This window comes from Dermacentor albipictus, unplaced genomic scaffold (assembly GCF_038994185.2).
Source record: "Dermacentor albipictus isolate Rhodes 1998 colony unplaced genomic scaffold, USDA_Dalb.pri_finalv2 scaffold_13, whole genome shotgun sequence".
Taxonomy (NCBI): domain Eukaryota; kingdom Metazoa; phylum Arthropoda; class Arachnida; order Ixodida; family Ixodidae; genus Dermacentor; species Dermacentor albipictus.
The window spans coordinates 14087676-14104792 of NW_027225567.1; the positions used below are offsets into that span (position 1 = coordinate 14087676).

Sequence of the window (17117 nt, forward strand, 5' to 3'; positions counted from 1 at the left end):
CACTGTCTCTCTTTTAAATATTGTAAGTACATCTTTATATGCGACTTCTGTAACATAACAATGGATATTTTATTTAGCAACAATTTTAACCCTATGTGGTGCACGATTTGGTCACTAAAAGCCTGCCTGCAGAGAAAGCTTGTCAGCCTTGCAAATGACAGAAAAAAAACACCAGGTTATTAGTAGTGGTGTGCAAATATTCAAAACTTAAAATATTCTATTCGAAAGACACTTTTACTATTCGAAATATGCGAACCCCCAAAAATCTCTGTCAGTTTTTCAAGTAGCTTTGCCGCAGTACAGTTGTGTTATGCGAAGCATATTTTATCTACTGCGGTGAAGCATACTTGCTCTACAGTGAAGTTTATCAAAAGTAATAAGGAGCACTGTAAAGGGGCCCTTGGTGGTGCTTATGGCTGTGCGACACTGAGTTACAGTAACAACACAGTGCTGCCCCTTCTTGCGCCTGGACAACACTAGCCACCAGGTGGAAACCTCTGTGTGTGCTACTAACCTGGCTTATTGACTAAAATGCAGTTTCTAAATTAAAAATTTGACCAGCAATGAGCTTGGCACTGTTTTTTAGACCCTCGTTTTAAATTAGTTGAGGACCACCAGGATGCTTCGATGACAAACTAGATTTAAAACCTGGCTTTAGAAGAAGCAAGGAAAGCTTCAAGGTCAAGGAACCCAGTTGTGTCCTTAACAATGAAAGCTTCTGAAGAGGCTCCTTCCACGTCAGCACTGTCTGAAGACTGATAGCTCAGCAACCAGTAGCAATTTTCACTTGCTTCTGCCAGCAATTTTCACTGCCACAAGCACAGGTCGAAAGGTGTGTGCTTGATGAAATTTTGAGATTCTTGTGCGCATACATGGGAGGCCTCAGTGTGCTGCTCTCATAGTTCTTGTTTGTGCATGGCTAAATGGCGGCTACTAGGCATGCAGCTATATGATCAGCTATTAGTGTACTAAAATATTGGGAAGTGCGCCATCCGCAGCATCAATGAACGAAAATGAGGGGGCCTCTGTCACGATGACGTGGCGCCTGTCCTCAGTGAGCATGCTTCGACACATTCACTCTCCCATACGAACCTTTTTGTGTTGAGTGAGCTAGTCCAGTCTCGCTTGGCAGTTAATGAAGCCTGCAGTATTTTGTTTTATTGTCGGTTCTTGTGTCACTAAGAGAAAGTACTAGAAGAAAGGAGGTTAATTGAAGGGCCCGATTTTTATTAAGCATATCGTGAGAAGCCAACAAACAAAGATACCAAGGAAAACATGGGGAAAATTACTTACTAATTGGATTAAAGAAATTAAAGGCAATGAAAGTGGATGAAAAAACAAGTTGCCGCAGGTGGGGAACGATACCACGTCTTTGCATTATGCGTGTGATGCTCTAACCAATTCAGCTACCGCGGTGCAGTTTCCCCATCCACTTTCTAGGGTATTTATGCGTTACTACTAAAACTAACCTTGGGAGTGTTAGTGAACACCACCACTCACAAACCTTGGTGGCGGATGTGGAACATCCTTTCTGCCGCAGGCGTCACGAGTATATGACCTTATTGGATGAAGGCAACTAGTCAATAAACCCGCACATGCTACCTGAAGGCATCAATGTTGCCAGCTTCGAAACCCTCATTATGTAAGAATGAAAAGAAAGGAGGTTAACTGAGGGGCCCGATTTTTATTAAGCATATCATGAGAAGCCAACAAACGAAGACACCAAGGAAAACATAGGGGAAATCCGGCAACATTGATGCCTTCAGGTAGCATGTGCAGGTTTATTAACTAGCTGCCTTCAGCAAGTAAGGTCACGTACTCGCGACGCCTGCAGCAGAAAGGATGTTCCACATCTGCTGCCGAGGTGTGAGTGGTGGTGCTGGCTAACCCTCTCAAGGTTAGTTCTAGCAGTAACAGATAAATACCCAAGAAAATGGATTAGGAAACCGCACCGCGGTAGCTCAATTGGTTAGAGCATCACACGTGTAATGCGAAGACATGGGATCGTTCCCTACCCGCGGCATGCTGTTTTTTCATCCACTTTCATTGCCTTTCATTTATAATTTCTTCAATTCAATTAGTAAGTACAAGGAATTTTCCCTATGTTTTCCTTGGTGTCTGTTTGTTGGCTTCTCACGACATAAAAGAAAATACTGTAATACAGCAGATTGCCAATAAAATAACAGAAAGGTGGTGGGAAAGGTAACTCATGACGTGCTTTGCACTGGGTTGCAACTGTGGCTGCCCTGGAGCATTCAGGTGAAGGAGCCCTCTAAATTTTTCACGCTGCAGAAGAGTGTGATCGTTGCAAAGGAATCGTCATCTGTGAATGTCAGCTTGAAGCTTGATTTGTACAGCGTGCATTCTAGACAAAGATCGACAATGAGGTTGTCGAGAATACCTGTCCTCAGCCGATTTTCATGTATGACGCCAATTCAACTGGTCCGGATGCTCTAAAAAAAAATTAAATTATGGGGTTTTACGTGCCAAAACCACTTTCTGATTATGAGGCACGCCGTAGTGGAGGACTCCGGAAATTTCGACCACCTGGGGTTCTTTAACGTGCACCTAAATCTAAGCACACGGGTGTTTTCGCATTTCGCCCCCATCGAAATGCGGCCGCCATGGCCGGGATTCGATCCCGCGACCTCGTGCTCAGCAGCCCAACACCATAGCCACTGAGCAACCACGGCGGGTGCCCCGGATGCTCTGAAGTACTTGCTGACAAAGAAGGGAAAAAAACAATATTGCGACCAGGTACTTTCTATGTCGAAATGAAAGTGACCAAGTTCTGTTCAAAACGAAGCACCTAATAAGTGTAGCGTTGACGTGGAAAGCCTCACCAACGAGAATGCGGAACCAAATAATGCAGAACAAACACTTTCGAGACTCCAAGTTGTGGGGTTCTCCTCCCTACTCTTGGGACAAAGGAACAACAACACAGTAGTGCAAACAATCAACACCTGCTAGCCGAGTTGCTACCCACAAAACATGCTGATGGGCGCGCGACAAATCTGGAAGTCCGACTCACCGCGACCGGATAACGAGCGAATATGTTCGCCCCATGCTGGATCCCAACGCCTGGTCGTTTGCGCGTACGGTCACGTGAACGGTGGCGCGTTCGAAGGCAGGCCATGCGAGGCGGTCTCGCAGAAGCTTGGATCGGCGCCCGCGCGGGACGTTCGCACCGCTTCATGATCTCGAACCCAAGAGAAAGCGCCTTGCCTTTCAGCGCCCAAGTAACCCCGCCTGTCGGCGGCGTTAGCAGCGCAACACTCGCGCTATCTCTCGTACTGCGCCTCAACCACTCCGACCGCCGCGGGCGCCAGTCCACGCGAGCCGTGCGGGAAAACAACATATCAGGGGACGCGTGAGAGTCGCACATCCCCACAAAGTTCCCTTATTTTGGTCAGAAATTGCTATCTTGGACATTGAATGCACATTTGCGTATGCAATTAGCAGTGTGCAATCCCGTCAGTATTGAAGTGTGATTGAAGTACAAAGGAAGAACAAGAGTTCTGCAACTGCAAAACTATGTTTGAGGGTGGAAAGGTGACGACACAGGGTGTTGTGGATATACTAATTGACAGTATGAGCAAACTGTTTTGTGCCCTGGAAAGGGTGTAGAGCCTTAAATTGACAACCATGCTTCATTCAATACAAAATTACTTGGAATTCCTTCACTGGTTTCAATTTATATAATTTTGCAATGTTTTTTTAGCACAAATATTTTCATGAAAGCATCTATAAATCTGTCAGGCACAATTGAAATGTACATCTGCTGCACAAATTGCACAGCTCCACATAACATGCCAAGTATCACATTCGTTTCTAGTCCCACGTGCTTCTAGTCACATGTGTTCTAGTATGACACGGAGCTTATTTACAATGAGGGCAAATGCAATAAGGAGCTTAACAACCAAGTTGTTAACAGGTATTCCAATGCATCTTTCTGTTTGAAGCTAGTTTTCTACAAATTCTAGTTCAGCACTTACTTCATTAGGTGTATCTTTGTGCTTGAGCTATGTTTCTTATGCTAACTTTGACAATCCTCCACTTTTTTTTTTCTAATCGGCTGCTGCGGATACTCATTGCTTGAACTTTGCCGCAAGTTTCGCGAATATATCTGTACAAACGCGGTTCGTGTTGCTAATTTTCAAAATTTTCAATTATCGAGGCACTGCCATGCATTTTTACATAAAATATTTCAAGCATACTTTACAATCCATATTTTCCCATCTGGCTAGTGTATCTTGCTCCATGCGCGAAGCAAGAGCTGCAAATAAACCAAATTTTGCAAGACACCTTATTTACGAAGTAACAAGCAAATCCATATTAGTAAAATAAGCTCGGAAAAAGACATCTGCATCTACCAGGCAAATGTTTCTTTATATGGTCTTTAAATAATGCACAAAGTGTGCTGACACGCAAGTTGTGTGTCCCTGACTATGTATTTCGAGCACGCCTGCCGCAGACAGTGTCGCTTTATGGCATCATGAAGCGACACACCTTTCAGCATTCTAGTGCACTATAATCCAGCTGGCCACCCTGATCCAGTTAGCATGTTAGCTTGGCTTGACTGTAGAGAAGAAGCACTTTTATTTTTATCTTCCAGATGGTGCAGCAGGTACTAAAATCCCGTCGAGACCTACACAAAGTCTGCAAAGCACATTCTGGAAATCGCGTGCGTGCTGCATACATATCGTCATGGCACAGTAGTAAAACTATCGTCTCGGCATTACTTTACGGCGGCAGTGAAATTTAGTTGTATTGAAATTCTATTTTAAGAACATGATGTCCTACAGACAAGTTAAGAAAAGTTACATACTTCGTTATATTGAGGTTTAACTATACCTCTGTCTTCTGGAAGTTATTACGTAGGGCAGACTGGTAGGTGCATCAATGACCTGGCCCAATAACACACCACCTCACTTAGTAAACAAGGGATACGTGCATGCACTAGAAAAGCTGCAAGTGCATGCCATTATTTGATCAATTAAAGATAAAGGCAGGAATAGGGACACTGATGGCCCATGAACTTTTCGAAGCTTTTTTTTCATCACACTGAGGAGTGGCAATTGCATGTCTGACGCATCTGTCACCTTGAGAAAGGGTAAAAATAGGTTGCTGGAAAGGTTAAATTGACAAGGGCCTTAGTTCTGATAAAGAACCAGCGAAGTCTTCTTTTGATCACCCGTGCTGGCTTTTGTCTTCACACATGTGCAGACCATGAACTGTCCTTTTACTTCCCAATATACATCAGTTGTTCGCGAGTGCTTGTGCCGTTTCCTGTTATGTCCATGTTTCGTTATGTGCTCTTTTATTTATTTAAACTTAAATCTAGTGTCCTCAGCTTTCTGCAAGCCATTTAAAGGGACACTAAAGCGAAGCAATAAATCAGTTTAGACTAATGAAGCATTGTTTGAGAACCCTGCAGGCAGTCATTTCAAAAAAAATTGTTTGATTATTAGATGAGAAAATGAAGGTTCATGTATCAGTATTTGAATTTCGCACCGAAACCCCAACGCCAGTATGTCAGCATGACGTCAGGGATTCCAAAGTATGTTTTCGCATTTGGGCCGCGTTGGCTGAATAAAGGATCCCGAAACTTGCCATGTTTATTATTTGGTTCCTTTAGAACACAATGCAGTCAATCTGTACCGCTATATATAATTAGTACGCCCTAGAAGATGCCATCAAAATCTAAGACGTCACAGCCCCCAGGTGCGGGAACTTAAGTAGGCGTCGCCACCCGTATTTCGTTCTTGCACTTTTTCTGGCTTACCAAACGTCTTATCATTGTAAGAGTGTTGTTTTTGGTGTTGTAGAACGGTAATTTACTGATGCGGAAGAAATCATTTTTCACTTTAGTGTCTCTTTAATGTATGCAGTGTTGTGGGGATCAAGGTGCCTTCTCGTGCCTTGTCCCCCAGCTCGCGCGTGGTGCTTAGCTTGATCTCCGGGAACCGCCGCCGTAACAGCAACAGGGTGGATGCGGCTAACACACCGAAGCTAATTTCCCTGCACAAACCGTGCTTCTCTCTTCCCAGCTCGAATCGCCAGGCGAGCAAGTGTCACCGGGACGCGCCCTGATTGGCTTCCTAAGTGGCCATCCTCGGGCGCCCTCTCCACCCGAGCTCTCCTCCGATGAGCGCTTCGTCGCCGCGGCAGATGCTCACAGGCCCACAACATGTTCCCTGCATGGGGCCTTTGCTCTTGTAACTCCTCGTTGTCGCGCTTCGTGGACCACTTGCCGGTTAAACCTAGCGCAGCCTGAGCGTGTACTTGATTGGTCTTGCGGTGCCTTTGCCCGTAGGCGCGTAACTGTAGCTCTGTGCTGTATCTTGGGTGAATAAACCCGCGTTTGTTGGCGATCTGACTCTGGAGCCTTCTCTGAGCAGTGTCGGAAAGTCGACGAACCCTGCTGTAGCGCCTTTGTGCATTGCAGAGTGGTGGAGCGTCGTGACCTTTCCTGACCGTCGCTCGTAGGGTGAGCCTTGTGCAAACCCATCTCCAGAATGTGCAATGAAAAATGGCTGACATGTTTCATCAGCCACAAAAATCACCAGCTGCGTATCACATTCAGTATACAAAATTTTGCTAAGTTGTAGAATTAAAGTTTTCATAGGAGAGACAGGACAACGTTTCAGTGACCGAGTCATGCGCTACCAAAACAATGTGAAAATTGGGTATGATGGCCACTTGGCAGTTCACTGCAAAGAGTGCTTATAGGCTCATTTTTCTCAAAGAAGTTATCAAAGAAGGCACAAGAAACGCAGCACAAGCCACAAGAAAAGGTCACGAGAGGCCATGCCGCATGCACGCTTTTGGCTCACGTATCAAACATATCTTGAACCCAGCAGCTATTGCAAGGTGATGCTGGCGCAGTCTGTAGCTGGCTGCTTGACCACTCTAGAGGAATGCGTCTCAAATTGTACTATCGAAAGAAGTACATATATAACACATCAATCTTGCCCACTTTAGGTGCCGTTTACACAGTTGTGAACTTGATACCAACTTTCTTTCCCTATTTTGCAATTTTCATCTATTTTTATTAAAATATGGATGGTCTAAATGAAAATCTGCTTCTAAGAGTCACAAGATTTTTGTTTCTTTTAGAGTGCAACAGGCTTCATCAGAATCAATGCAGTGGTTGCCAAGAAAAACAATTTCTCCATCCCCGTGTAATAAGCTAGGAGCCTCCTCCGTTAAAAGCACAAAAATTTAAAACTCACCAACTCCAGGTTGTTCATGAGTACTTCCAAACGAAGAGAGGCATCCGTGCCTTTTCCTTGGACGTAGAAGTGGTGTGCATTATATATTTGCGACACATACACAACATAGTGTTTGTTCACTTCCAGTTTGTCTGGTTGGGGATATGGGTTGTTGGACATAATAAGTGGAGGGCTCGTTACCCGTCCAATTGTAGGCTTTGAAGAGGTCAATGCTTCCATAATTATTTGATCCAGTTCATCAGAATCGGTGCTTTCAGCTGTTTCTGCATATTCGGCCATTTCCGAATTTTTATATGCATCAATACCATACATTTCCCAGAGAGTACTGGTTAGTGGAGCCCTTCTTGTCTCCTGGGCTGTATCAGTCACTTGGGCTGAGTCAGTCGCCCAGGCTGTGCTGGTTGCTTGGGTGGCTTTAGTTCTGGTAGCTCCAGCAGTTTTGACTGATCCAGCTGCTTCAGCCTTAAAAGATGCCACTTGCTCACTGGACCATGAAGACTGTAGCAAAAACTGCCCTGTGAAAAAGCATAGAAATAGTATTACTTTCCACAAATTGCTCTGCAATCGTGTTGGCAGCTTTCCTAAAAACTAAAAAACTAAAGGCAAGTTATTTCATTATCCTACGAGGTCTGGCAGAATCTCAATAAAGAATGTGAACAAATAAATTTTAGAGTACCAAAAAGCTGCGAGATAAACTGTCAGTATACAAGGTTCAACAAGGGCAATGCATTGAACAACATGATATTATAATGCAGTTGCCAATAGTAGTGAAACAGCACGCAGACTATTTGGATCCATGTTAGATCATATCATTAAAAAAAATTAAATTATGGGGTTTAACGTGCCAAAACCACTTTCTGATTATGCGGCATGCCGTAGTGGAGGACTCCGGAAATTTCTACCACCTGGGGATCTTCAACGTGCACCTAAATCTAAGTACACAGGTATTTTCGCATTTCGCCCCCATCGAAATGCGGCCGCCATGGCCGGGATGCGATCCCGCGACCTCGTGCTCAGCAGCCCAACACCATAGCCACTGAGCAACCACAGCGGGTGGGATCGTATCATGTATGCATTATTATGTACATGTATTATGTATGTATTTATGTACGCATTACAACTCCCCAACCTCAAAGACGGTACTTTCTGTGCATTGCAGGGAGGGTTCTCAATTCTCTACATAAACTTTTAGAAATCTTTAGGGTCATTTTGCCAATTGATTTCATGACGCTGCAGTATTGCCAAAAAATTAGCAATGTAAAGATTTTCAAATTTGAAGTTATAAATTGAATAATAATTGGACAAACAACTTCATTTACCTTTTTGAATACTTCGTATATAAATCCAAAATACAGTAGAATCTCACTGATACGATCTTCACGGGAACCGGAAAATAAAATATATCATGTGAAACTGATTATCCGAAGCAAGCTACAAAAAGTTGTGGGGATGCTCAACTATCAAGCACCCCCTGGTGTTATTTTCCTAGCATGGCTTTCACATCTTCTGTAATCCAGCTTCTCAGTGTAGCTAAGCACTGGCGGCGGTCGGTGTGGTTGCACCATACTACAAGAGACGGCGTGAGTGTAGCACTGCTAACGCCACCTAATGACGAGATTACTCGGGCGAAAAAGTGAGTAGGCTTTTCCTCTTTGGCTTGGGGTCTGCAAGCTGCATAGATCTTACGCGCGCTCGCGCACAGTTCGCGGGATTGCCCTGCGAAAGGCTTAGAAGCACAATATTGGAATGGACGAACACGATCATTCGAACCCACCACCTTTTGTGCGACCGTACATGCAAACGATTAGGTGTTGGTGTCCAGCATGGGGGCGAACATGTTCGCTTGCTATTCAGTCACGTGGAGTCTGACGTCCTGAATGTGTTGTGCGTCCATTGGCATGTTCTAATGGTAGCAATTCAGCTAGCAGGCATTACACTGATAAAAGATGCAATAAATGCCCTTTTGATTGTTTGCACTACTGTGTTGTCATTCCTTTGATGATGATGATGATATGTGGTGTTTAATGGCGCAAGGGCCAGGTTTGACCAAAGAGCGCCATGACAAGTGTTGATGTTGACGATGTATTATGGAGATGTGACTTGGCTGTAAAGTGGCCTAAAAATTGTCGCTGTAAAGTGCGTAAAATCTACGTGCTATAAAATTATGGCGATGACTAATGACGAATACTATGAACACTAGATGTATTGGGAAAAATGATGCAATGTACAAAATATGTGAGATGCTAAAATTTTCCAAGGGCACCACTGCCTCGTCAAAACCCTTGAACCCAAGGGACGAGAGGCATGTGCTATTCGAAACAACTATCACAGCGCTATCCTCTATAGAGAGGAGGCGCTACGAACGTATGGGCTAGTTACATGTAATACAACATCTTTCAGAAAAGCTAGGACAGTGCTGGTGTCAAAGAGAGGTTCTGCACCGAGTAACATAACAGGATGAAGGGGGATGTGTTGCCGGTATGCTAGGGGAAAATGCTTCTTTCTTTCATATTCGGCTTCCCGACACTCCAGCAGGACGTGGAGGACGGTCAGCCTCTCCCCGCATCTACCGCAGGTTGGAGGCTCGTTTCCAGTGAGTAAAAAGTTGTGCGTGCCAAATGTGTGTCCTATTCTTAGGCGACAGAATAGGACATCTGTCCGGCGTGACTTTGTTACAGGAGGCCAGAAACCTAATTTTGGCTTTATTACATGCAACTTATTATTTGTTTCCAGGTCCCACAATCGTTGCCAGTAGTTTCGCAGTTTCCTTCTTAAGAAGGGTTTCAGGTCTGTGACAGGGACCGCAGCGGTAGAATTAACAGTGTGTGATGCAATTGATGTGGCCATCTCGTCCGCTAGAACATTACCCTGGATGCCCCTATGGCCAGGCACCCAGCATATAATCACATGCTGGTTTGATACATATGCTTTACATAAGATGGAATAGAGTTCAATTATTATAGGATTTTTGTGCTTACAGAACGACATCAAAGACTTCACAACACTAAGGGAGTCCGTATATATAACTGATTTTTCGAGTTTTGATTTCCTTATATGCTTCACGGTCGACAATATTGCGTAGGCCTCAGCCGTGAAGATACTAGTTTCCGGATGCAGTAAATTGGATTCCGAGAAGGATGGACCGACGGCTGCATATGACACCCCCTCGCGTGACTTCGATGCGTCTGTGTAGAACTCAATGCAGGAGAATTTGTACTGGAGTTCGCGGAAATGCATTTGGATTTCAATCTCTGGAGCATGCTTTGTGACTTCCATGAAAGATATATCACATTGTATGAGCTGCCACTCCCAAGGAGGTAGCAGCTTGGTTGGATGCATTAGGGGAAGCTCGAGGAGTGGAACATGCATTTCTTCACTAAGCTCCCTCACACGCAGCGAGAAAGGCTGTCTTACGGAGGGACGATTGCGAAAGAGTGTAGCATATGTCACGTCATTAACGGTATTAAAACAGGGATGTTCAGGATTTGAGTGGACTTTCAGTAAATATGTTTGGCTGATGTACGTTCTCTGGATATGAAGCGACCACTCATTCGATTCTGCATATAAACTTTGTACGGGACTCGTTCTGAAAGCTCCTGTGGCTAAACGGATACCTAGATGGTGGACCGGATCTAGCATCTTTAGCGCGCTTGGGGCTGCAGAATGGTAGATCACGGCACCATAATCTAATCGTGAACGGATCAGGCTCTTATAGAGATTAATTAAGCACTTCCTGTCACTACCCCACGATGTATGGGATAGAAGTTTCATTAGGTTCATTGTTTTCAGACATTTTTCTTTAATATGTTTAATGTGGGGGACGAAAGTGAGTCTGTAGTCTAGTATAACACCTAGAAACTTGTGCTCTTTGTTTACGGGTATTTGTTGTCCACAAAGTTCTAAGCAAGGATCCGGAACCAGGCCTCTCTTTCTTGTAAAAAGAACGCAAGAGCTTTTGTTAGGATTTATCTTAAATCCATTCTTGTCTGCCCACACTGAGACTTTGTTCAGGCTATGCTGTACCTGTCTCTCGCAGACTGCGAGATTACAAGATTTGAAAGCTATTTGTATGTCGTCCACGTAGACAGAGTAAAAGATGGCGGGTGGTAATGAAGCGCGAAGCGTGTTCATCTTCACGATGAAAAGTGTGCAGCTGAGCACGCCTCCTTGGGGTACACCCGTTTCTTGTATAAAAGGTCGTGATAGTACATTGCCGACTTTTACCCGGAAGGTACGACTGGACAGATAGCTTTCTATTAGGTTAAGCATATTTCCATGGATACCCATTTCTAACAAGTCTCTTAGGATTCCGTAACGCCACGTCGTATCGTACGCCTTCTCCATATCGAGGAATATGGATAAGAAGAATTGTTTGTGTACAAATGCGTCCCGGATATTTGCTTCTATACGTATAAGATGGTCAGTTGTGGAGCGTCCTTCTCGGAAGCCGCACTGATAAGGATCAAGATGTTTGCTCTGTTCAAGGAAAAAGATGAGTCGCCGATTTATCATTTTTTCGAACACCTTACAAATGCAACTTGTGAGGGCTATCGGGCGGTAACTTGCCACTGAGGAAGGGTCCTTGCCTTGTTTCAAAACAGGGATCACAATGGCTTCCTTCCATGCAGCTGGAAGGTACCCTGCATCCCAAATGGTGTTGAAAAGTGTGAGTAGTGTAACCTGCGTGTCATTGTGTAAGTGTTTGAGCATTTCATACATGATTCTATCAGATCCTGGTGCGGAGCTGTTGCATGCGCTCAGGGCAGCTCTCAATTCGGCAATACAAAAAGGACGGTTGTAAGGCTCATTTTCTCGACCTTTTCTTGTTAATGGCTTACGTTCTTCTGTTAGTTTGTATTTGAGGAAGGATTGTGTATAATTTGTTTGACTTGAAACGCTCTCAAAATATTCCCCAAGTGAGTCTGCCTGGTCTTGCAGTGTATCGCCCTGTGTGTTTACCAGGGGGAGTGAATGTGTTTCCCGCCCTCTAATCCTATTAACTCTGTTCCAGGCTTTGGCCTCATCCCTAAACGAGTTGATACTCGATAAGAACTTGTGCCAGCTTTCTCTTCTGGCCTGTCGGCGGGTTCGCCTGCCTTGGGATTTAGTTTTTTTTAAAGTTCATAAGATTCTCTGCAGTGGGAGAAGCGCGTAGCAACCCCCACGCCTTGTTCTGATTCGTACGGGCGATCCTACATTCGCTGTTCCACCACGGTACACGTCGTTTGAATGCAAGACCACTCGCTTCGGATATGCATTTTGATGCGGCATCTATTATGAAGGCTGTAAAGAACTCGACTGCAGCATCAATTCCTAACGAAGACAGCTCAGCCCATGATATACTAGTAAGAGATTGAAATTTCTCCCAATCAGCTGTCTCAATCTTCCACCTAGGAGCGTGCGGTGGATATTCGTTTTCTTTTGGAGATCTTAGCAGTATAGGGAAGTGGTCGCTTCCGTAAGGGTTGTCGTTAACTTCCCATTCGAGCTCAGGCAGTAGAGACGGCGAGACTATGCTAAGATCTATGGAAGAATAGGTTCTGTTTGTAAGAGAGTAATATGTGTGTTCTTTTTTATTCAACAGACAAGCACCAGAAGAAAAAAGGAACTGTTCAACAAGACGTCCTCGTGCATCTATACGAGGGTCGCCCCACAGGTAGTTATGTGCATTGAAATCGCCAAGAACAGCATAGGGTTCTGGCAATTCATCAATAAGGGACTGAAATTCATGTTTGCTTAGTTTATAATGTGGGGGTATATAAAGTGAGCAAATAGTGATAAGCTTGTTTAGCAGAATAACTCGAACCGCCACTGCCTCAAGGGCCGTTTGTAGCTGCAAACGTTGACAGGCTATGCTTTTTTGAATTACAATGGCGACACCGCCCGATGATGCGATAGCATCGTCGCGATCTTTGCGATAAGTGACGTGCTGTCGAAGAAAATTTGTGTGTTTTGGTTTTAAGTGTGTTTCCTGTAAACACAGCACTTTTGGATTGTGTTTGTGGATGAGTTCTTGTACATCGTCAAGGTTTCTAAGGAGACCTCTGACGTTCCATTGTATGATTTGTGTATCCATATTTAGTGTAAATTAGTGCTGTGTGTACGGAAACGGAAGTGATGCATTAGATTACAGAGCTCTTTCGAGGCCCTGTAACCGGGGTTTTGCCTTTTTTGAAGCGTTCGAGGGAACCTCGCCGCTCCTTAGGCGCTTGGCGCGCCGTGGGGGTAGGTGTTGTGTCCATTGCCTCTTGTGAGGCGCCGGACACGCGCTCTTGCGAGCGAGAAGTTTTTCGGGAGAGTCTCACCTCGGAAGGCAAAACCCCTGCGCCCACCTGCCCGGAGGTCGATGGGGCTCCCTGTGGAATTTGGCTGCGCCGGCTGTTGCCAGCGCTGGGAGGAGCCGGGGAGGTCGAGGCAGCCTCGGCTGCGCCTACCTTCGGGGCCACTATCGGTACTGCGGCATCGCTGCGTGTAGCGCAGGTTGCCGCCGATAACTCTTGTGGGGCCGGCAACCCAAGGGTAGCCTGGCCGGTTTGCTGGCTGGATGGAGTAGGCTTACCTACTTCCACCCTAGGGGCAGAAGCCAAAGGTGCCTGCTCGCTGCACGCGGGCATGGCACTTGGCATTGGCCGCTGCGACGCCGCCCCCCGACGCGCCGCATCAGCGTAAGGTGTGTTGTGGAAAGGAGAGCACCTTTTACGGGCTTCCTTAAACGAAATATTTTCCTTGACTTTAAGGGTGATTATATCTTTTTCTTTCTTCCAGTTTGGACAGGAGCGTGAGTAAGCGGGATGGTCACCACTGCAGTTCACACAGTGAGGTGTGCCACTGCAGTTGTCGGAGGGGTGGCCCTGCACTCCACATTTTGCACAAGTTATTTGACCACGGCAGCTCTGCGAGCCATGGCCGAACCTCTGACATTTGAAACACCTTCTAGGGTTGGGGATATATGGTCGAACATTTAATCTGATGTATCCTGTTTCGATAGTTTCTGGCAGTGTGCTGGATGCAAATGTTAGGATAAGATGCTTTGTGGGGATTTCCTTGTTGTCTCGTCTAATTATAATACGTTTTACTTCAGTGACATTTTGTTCTTTCCATCCTTCCAAGAGTTCAGCTTCTGTCAAGTCTAGGAGGTCTGCCTCTGACACGACTCCCCGTGAGCTGTTCATTGTTCGGTGTTGTGTAATAGATATTGGTATGTTACCAAATGTCACAAGACTGCCAAGCTTTTCGTACTGTTGTTTCTGAGGGATCTCAAGGAGAAGGTCCCCGCTAGCCATTTTCGTTACCTTATAACCTGCCCCTAAGGCTTCGGTCAAAGATTTTGCTACTGTGAATGGAGAAATAAATCTAGCTTGTTTTTCAGGGCTCTCACTGTGTACTACGTGGTATTTTGGATAGGTCTCTTTCGTGCGGTTGAAACAATTGCTTAAGTCTTCGGTGCGTCCCCTCTTCTGAGGGTGACGATCAAGTAGGCGGGGAAATGCGGGTGTTCCCATAGTAATTTGAAATGTTTTCAGCAGCAATGGCGGCCACCCACCATGGAGCCCAACTTGGGGACGCTGCAGGACTTAACGGGTAAGGCTACAGGCGCCAGCCGTACACTGCCACTATAACCTAATATATTATACCCAAGGGAGGGCACATACACAAGGTTAACCCTTGCCGCCGTGGAGACAGGAAGTAAATGGAAGAGAGAAGAAGACAGGAAAGTTGAAAAAGGCGAGAGAGAAAGACGAAGATTGGAGAGGAGGACAGGAAAAGGCGACTGCCGATTTCCCCCGGGTGGGTCAGTCCGGGGGTGCCGCCTACGTGAAGCCGAGGCCAAAGGGGTGTGTTGCCGCCGCCGAGGGGCCGTTAAGGTCCAAACACCCGGCATTGGCTCAACCCCCAGGATCCCCTTTTCCCCGGACACGGCTAAGCCGCGCACGGCTACACGCGGGAGGGTCCAACCCTCGTGTGCTCGGGTACGTGGTGTCGCAACGCACCAAACGCCTGCTGACGCAGACGCCCCTGCGGGGGTCATTCCTTTGACCCAAGAGCACCTGCGAGATTCCGCTAAGTATGAAAATAGATGTACTTGGTGACAAACTCAATGGCGCAGGTTCATGTGGTGTTAAGTGATAATGCTCTGCATAACATGTTATGCGAAGCAGCATCACTCAACCCCACGTGAACCACACCCAACACACTTTTATTCAGCAATGTTGAAATAGCTTGTCAGCTTGCACTGAACTTTCTTCTTCTCAATGTCCCCAAAAAATTATTCTGCAAGTTAAAAAGAGAAGTTGCTGTTTTTCCCTCAACTGAGCAGCGGCACATCACCAGTTGGTGTGGCCGGACTGCCATAACAGCATTATAGTACCACCAGTAGTGCACCGCATGAGTTTTTACTACAGTGTGACTTGGACTTAACAAATTTTTCTTGGGTCATTGGAATGTTATTTAAGCTAGTACACTAGAATATAAAGCTATGAGCTTTAGAAAAACCAGTAAAAGCCCACTTCTGCAGTCATATTGTTATGGGAAGGAATAAGCGTGCGTCTATTCATAGATGGCTTTTAATGGCTGAGCCAACAAGCGTAGAGCAGTGACACAACTAAACTCTTCTTCATCTTCTCCAAGACCACCATCAGCATCCTCTTCTTCCCACATTACCGACTGTGACATCACCCCAGTCGGAAAAAGCACCTTATTGGTGGGGCTCATAGGTCTGAGAAGGGTAAGGTTTGAGACGACTGACGTGGATGATGTCAGAGAGAGGTGAAGCACTGTGGCATCCAGCAGAGACACTTCATATGTAACAGGAGTCACCTGGCGAAGGATGCGGTAAGGGCCACAGTATCGCGAGAGGAATTTCTCCAAAAGACCAACATGCAGAGTTGGATACCAAACTAGCACAAGAGCACCTGGTTCGTAGTCCACGTCATGATGGCGCTGGTCATAACAGCACTTCTGGCGTGTCTGTGAAGCAGAAAGACGAATGCGGGCAATCTGGTGTGCTTGGGTCGCTGTGGCTATGACATCCCGAGTGTACTCTGTCGGCGAGTCGAGTGTAGTCGAAAGGAGAGTCTCAAAAGGCCAAGTCGGCTCACGGCCAAAGAGGAGATAGAAGGGTGAATAGCCAGCTGTGTTGTGGCACGAGGAATTGTAGACGAACGTGACAAATGGTAGAGCGGTCTCCCAGTCATGATGATCGGAGGAAACATACATTGCTGGCATGTCAGTTATTGTGCGGCTCAGGCGTTCAGTAAGACCATTAGTTTGAGGATGGTAAGCCGTAGTAAGTTTGAGTTTAGTAGCACATGATCAAAGGAGGTCGTCTATGACTTTGGCATGAAAGTATCTTCCGCGATCAGTGAGAAGCTGATGAGGTGCACCGTGGTGTAAGATAACGTTGTGAAGCAAGAAATCAGCGTCTGTAGCACAGCTGGTCGGTAGGGCTCTAGTAATGGCATAGCGAGTTCTATAGTCCGTAGCGACGGCAATCCACCTATTTCCGTCATTTGATATAGGGAATGGTCCGAGAAGATCAACACCAACGGGAAAAAAGAGTTGGTCAGTATTGGCCTCGAGCTCCACCACTGGAAAAGCTGGCGCCACCGTCGGCGTGACGTGCTAGGAGGGATCACGTGGACATAGCGGCCGCGTCGGCTGCTTCGGGCGCGCCGAAGCGAGCTGAAAACTAGTTTAAATTCCCTCGTACGCTGCGGTCCTCATTTAGTGGCGAAATTTTCCCGCTTCGAGTGTCTCCTTCACAACGCTTCAAAGCACTACAATAGGTAGTGGCTGCCTTTGAAGGCGCGCAACATGGTCTGCTACTGCTCGGTGCCGCAGGGCCGGACGCACGTAACGGAGGCCGGTGTCAGCCTTATTCAC

General features: G+C 46.0%; 1 protein-coding gene across 2 annotated transcripts in view; it reads right to left on the reverse strand.

The window, feature by feature from the left end:
• Positions 1-17117, reverse strand: part of LOC139051621 (uncharacterized) — a 214268-nt gene that overhangs the window by 101850 nt on the left and 95301 nt on the right. For both annotated transcript variants that reach the window (XM_070528561.1, XM_070528562.1), the window contains exon 8: positions 7236-7750. In XM_070528561.1, the coding sequence (XP_070384662.1) occupies positions 7236-7750 (515 nt within the window). The remainder of the gene's footprint in view (positions 1-7235; positions 7751-17117) is intronic.